This window comes from Acartia tonsa, chromosome 1 (genome assembly GCF_053477335.1).
Source record: "Acartia tonsa isolate MP-2025a chromosome 1, ASM5347733v1, whole genome shotgun sequence".
In the NCBI taxonomy this organism is placed as follows: Eukaryota; Metazoa; Arthropoda; class Copepoda; order Calanoida; family Acartiidae; genus Acartia; species Acartia tonsa.
Genome location: NC_137260.1, coordinates 44,146,283 through 44,151,511, shown reverse-complemented (window position 1 = coordinate 44,151,511; position 5,229 = coordinate 44,146,283). Strand labels below are relative to the sequence as shown.

The following is a 5,229-nucleotide window of genomic DNA, read 5'->3' as shown; positions in this document are numbered from 1 at the left end:
AGTAAACTTTTAAGTTATTCAAATAGAAGGGGGGGGGGGGGGGTATTTTTATAAAAACCCTTAGCAGAGAGTAACTCGACCATAATCTACAGATACAATACTCATATGTAGCAAAGATATTGAATATGAAAGTTAGTAAGAACAGTCAGGAAGGAAAAATGAGCTGCTTAATTGCATTGTGAATTCTTAAACAAAATTTCCGCATTCGGATAAAGTTGTTTATAGAATACTAGCGGCTACGCCCCTAGAGGCCTCTAGTGGCACTTTAAATGTTCATTTTATTTCAAACGATATTATACAAATTAACAGATTTTGTCAGATTATTTCTATGTTGCGTTGAAGTCTCCAAAAAATATTTTAAAAATTTAGATTTTTTGTGATTTCTCTTCGGAGGGTGGTGGTAACCTCCCCCAAAATAGTTAAAAACCTTCCCGGGACCTATGAGAAGCTACCCTATTAAGGAGAACCCGATCAGTTCAGCGGATGGCGAGATCCTTCGGTACAAACAGACAGACAGACATCTACTTTGTATTAAAGACTAGCGGCTTCGCCCCTAGCCTCTAGGGGCTTTGCCCCAAGAGATGGTAAAAAAAGTGTAAGGTGAAATTTGTAAAAAAAAATATTCCACAAAGGAAATCTTCTACAAAGGACCAAGGATATTTCTTACAAAAAAAAAAAAAAAAAAAAAATGGGGGGGATTTTTTTTGTTTTTGGGGGGGTTGGGGGTGTCCCACCCCCCAAGAAAATAGCTTAAAACCACCACAGGACCAATAGGTATATACCCTGAAGAGTAGAATCCAATCGGTTCAGTGGTTACCGAGATCTTAAGGGATAGACAGACGGATAGACGGACAGACATCAAGCTACTTTGTATTATAGATAACGACAATTCTTCACCTATTATAAAACCTCTATCTTAAATAAAATAGCAGAAGAGAGAAACACTTTTCACCTTGATAAATAAATACCCGTTAGAGCATTACAGACATACTAACGGGTAGAGAAGATGTCCAGCTCAATGAACAGGGTAAATTAAAGTGTTTTTTTTAATACTATTAAAGTTTACTTTCCTGAATGAATCCAATAAAATTTTTAGAAATCTTGGAATAGTTTGTTAAATGTTGTTTGTCGACAGGCTCAGCATGTTTAACTGTCACAGTAAATATCTTCTTAGATAGTTCAACAACTGTAATTTCAACTTCCAGCACTTTATCTAACCTAAAACACGGTATGAACACTAACTCACTTACATTACACTTTGCAAGATCTTCCAGTTCACACATAAGCTCACACGTGACAGTTAAAGTGTTGGTCTCTTGCTTTAAGGTAACCTTCTTGGATTTTAATGGAAAATGCGCGAAACCATAGAAATGAACATCCACCATAGAAACGGCAGCTCTGGTTAGAACTGGCTTAACAACACTTCTGCAGATACTATCAAGCATTAGAAAGGAATCTTCTCTATTCGCATTGGCTTCTGTTCGTTGTAAAATTGGGCCAATACTGCTGGGGCTAAAACCTATGTTTAGACTTACAAACTGTATTACAGACTTGAATACTGTATAAAACTTGGTCTCCAAAGAGTAACGCTTGACTAAATATAGTATACATGGCAGGCTTAGATAGAAGTTGAAAACAACAAGACTGGCATGGTGTGTTTTACTATAAATCTCGACTGCCTCAAGTAAACTGGTCATTGCCTCCAATTCTGTTACTTCTTTGCCTTAAAAATGATATTTTTCAAAACAATGTCAATTAATTTTTATAGTTACCTAATTCCTTAGGTATATAAAACTATACATATTAACAACTTTTTATTTCTCTTCTTTATAACTAATATCGAAACAACAGGGTTGACTGTAAGCGTGTCTCTATTAAAGTAACTAACAAACAGACAGACAAACGTTTTGGGGACCATCATTTCAGATGGCCCAGACCATAGAAATGATGAGAAAGTATTCAAATGTTTGAATTGGTGGAAGAAGTGAACACTAGATGCTTTTTTTCAAGAGGCTTAATAAAAAATAATACCTCTATAGTTGAACCTTGAATCTGTAGCTGAGGAACAAACACTTTTATTCCTGTAAACTTGAGTGTTGTTGTGATCTGCTATTGTGTACTCGATCATAAGCAGTCTAATCTCTCCGTTTTCGTCATACCCGAACTCCAATGATACAAAGCACAACCAGTGCGCCACCACCGCGGGTATCTCGGTCCAGAACAGGAAACTGTTAGGCTTGCAGGGTATACAATTATCCCGTAGCAACACGTTAATCTGTTCATCATTCAATATCCTAAGGGTATATGTTTCCTCTATGTTCCTAATAGCTGTTGTACGGTCTGTAGAACCAGTAAAGGTGAAGTCAGCTCCCATGCGATGGTTGTTCAATACTCCAAGCATGTTGATTCTAATTAAATTAACATATCCTTTATGACTTCTTGACTTTAAAAAACACTCAATATAAAACCATTAGAATGTTTCTTTTCGGGAAGGAAGGGGAAAATGGCAATTTTTCACACTAGTCCCCAAAGTTTTCTTATTCGTTGGCTTAACCCTAAACTGACCGGGCTTACTTTGCTTGATTCATTTCACTAAGAGGTTTTTCATATAAAAATGTCTTCCCCGGCGGCTGCCGGAAAAAATGTCGAGAATTGATTGAGATTTGGAGAAACAGTTGGAAGTTATGAAGTTTGCTTGTTGAAGTGTATAAAGCAAAACTAGCTGTGTCGAGTGACTATACCAAAAAGATACTAAGAATAAATACCAAAAAAAGATACCAAAAAGATACCTAAAAGATACCAAAGAGACACCAAAAAGATACCAAAGAGACACCAAAAAGATACCAAAAAGATACCAAACAGTTACCAAAAAGATACCAAGGAAAGATACCAAAAAAATACAAAAAAATACAAAAAAATACCAAAAAAACCAAAAAAATACCAAAAAAAATATCAAAAAATATCAAAAAAAGATACCAAAAAAAGATACCAAAAAAAAGACACCAAAAAATATACCAAAAAAATACTAAAGAAAAGATATCAAAAAAAAAAGAAATAAGATACCAAAAAATTGCTGTCAAGATGAGTACAGGACTTAATGCCAAAAGCCCACCCTGCTTAGTCTGCACAAATAAAATCACCAAAACGCAAGCATGTGTCATGTGCCATGTATGCCAAAGATGGACCCATACTGAATGTTCCAAAATTGCACCAGAGCTTTACAAATATCTTGTCAAGGAAAATAGACAAGGTTTCTCCATTAATTGGTGTTGTGAAGCATGTAGTGTGGCTAGTGAACTCCTATCAAATAAGGTAGCTGCCATGTTCAAGGATATCCAAGATATAAAAAATGATATTATCCAGCTTCAAAAAGACAAAGATGATACAAATACTAGAGTAAGCAAACTAGAAACACGCTGTAACGAGAATGATAACAAACAAGAACAGTTAAAATCTAATGTTGAAAAAAATGTCTTTCAAGAATTAAGAGACAGAGAGGAGAAGAAAAAAAATTTGATAATTCATGGTATCCCTGAAGTTACTGATGATTCCTGGCCAGGGTTAAAAAAGAAAGAACTTGATATTCATTGGACTGGACTGGTGGCTGACACCCTAGAAGTTACGATAAACCCTGATAAAGATATCAAGTTTATTAGACGCCTTGGGGAAAAAAAAGTTGACACACTGATACCAAATCTGAAATTATGAAAAACTGCAGATCTCTTGCTGACAATGAATTCTGGGATGGGGTCTACCTTGTACCTGACCTTACCCACCAGCAAAGGAAAGAGGAGGACAACCTCATTCTTGAAATGCATAAGCGTAACTCTGAGCTAACTGAAGAACAGGCTTTAAACTCCGAATGGAAGGTGGTAGGACCCAAAGGCCAAAAAAGACTGATTTGGGCGAAAAAATCCACAGATCAAACAGAAAGGTGGGGAAGGAGAAACAGCACAACATGGACCAGGAGGGGAGGAGGGTCCAAGAGACAGAGGACTCCAGAAAGTATAACAACAGACAAACGAACACGACCATCAATGACAGAGGAGGAGGAGAACAGAGAATAAATAGTGATGGGGGTAGGCAACAAAAAGGGAAGGGAAACAAAGAGTCTGCCCCCTGTAAACTCAACATAATATACACCAATGCAAGGAGTATAATAAGTAAACTTTCTGCACTTGAGTTACTTACACATGAACAAAAACCTGATATTAACTTCTAACCGAAACCTGGTGCAATGAAAACATAGTGAATAGTGTATTAAATATCAAAAACTATGAAATAATACCAGAACTAAGAAAAGATCGTAGTGATACATGAGAAGGAATTGGAGGTGGATTATTAGTGTACATAAAAAAAGGACACACGGTTTTATCCCATGACTGCACAATTGACTTTAACCAATATCTACATCTTAGTGTGAAAACAAATAATGAAACCACCAACATTTTTCTTGTATATAAATCCCCAAACTGTAGTAACTATAATAATGATAAACTAACAGAATTAATCTCATCTATGCCAGATAATTCAATTGTTATTGGTGACTTCAACTACCCAAAAATCAACTGGAGTGAAAATATTGCTGCCGACACTGCAAGCCAGAAATTTCTGGACACTTGTAACGAGAACAATTTTAACCAATTTGTGACCTTCCCAACACATGTAAAAAACAATGTTCTTGACTTCGTTCTTTCTAATAATGATTCTATACTTGAAGTAAGTGATTTAGGCCCTCTTTGTAATAGTGATCATACCTGTATTAAAATTGTTACAGACCATTCTATTTTACCAGAAAACACACAACAAGAAATCCTAGATTGGGGAAAAGCTGACTACCAAAAAATTAATGAAGATTTAGAGAAAATTGACTGGGACAGGATTGTATCTAATGATGTAGAAATGAGCTGGAGACAACTAACCAAGGTGATTGATGAATTAATTTGTAAATATATCCCAAACAAAACCATTAAAACCAACAAACCAAGATGGATGACCAAAGAAATTATAACACTTAGCAGAAAAAAATCGGGCATACAAGAAATGGAAAAGAACCAAAAATCCTTGTGACAAAGAATGCTTTACCCAACTTTCCAAAGAATGTAAAAAAAAATTAAAAGTGCTAAAAAAAAGCTTAAAGTAAAAATATCAAAAAGTAGTGGAAACAGTGGTCAAAGAAAATTCAATAGTTATGTGAAAAATAAAATGTCCTGTAAACCAAGTGTTGGC

At 35.5% G+C, this 5,229-nt stretch overlaps 1 protein-coding gene across 1 annotated transcript; it reads right to left on the bottom strand.

Moving 5' to 3' along the window:
* Window positions 1-1,031: 1,031 nt before the first annotated feature.
* LOC145321063 (uncharacterized) lies at window positions 1,032-2,429 on the bottom strand. The gene is made up of 2 exons (XM_080162851.1): window positions 2,032-2,429; window positions 1,032-1,723 (listed from the first exon to the last, which is right to left on the bottom strand). The coding sequence occupies exons 1-2, from the start codon at window positions 2,399-2,401 to the stop codon at window positions 1,056-1,058; spliced, it is 1,038 nt and encodes a 345-aa protein (XP_080018977.1). The 5' UTR covers window positions 2,402-2,429; the 3' UTR covers window positions 1,032-1,055.
* Between the last annotated feature and the right edge of the window lie 2,800 nt (window positions 2,430-5,229).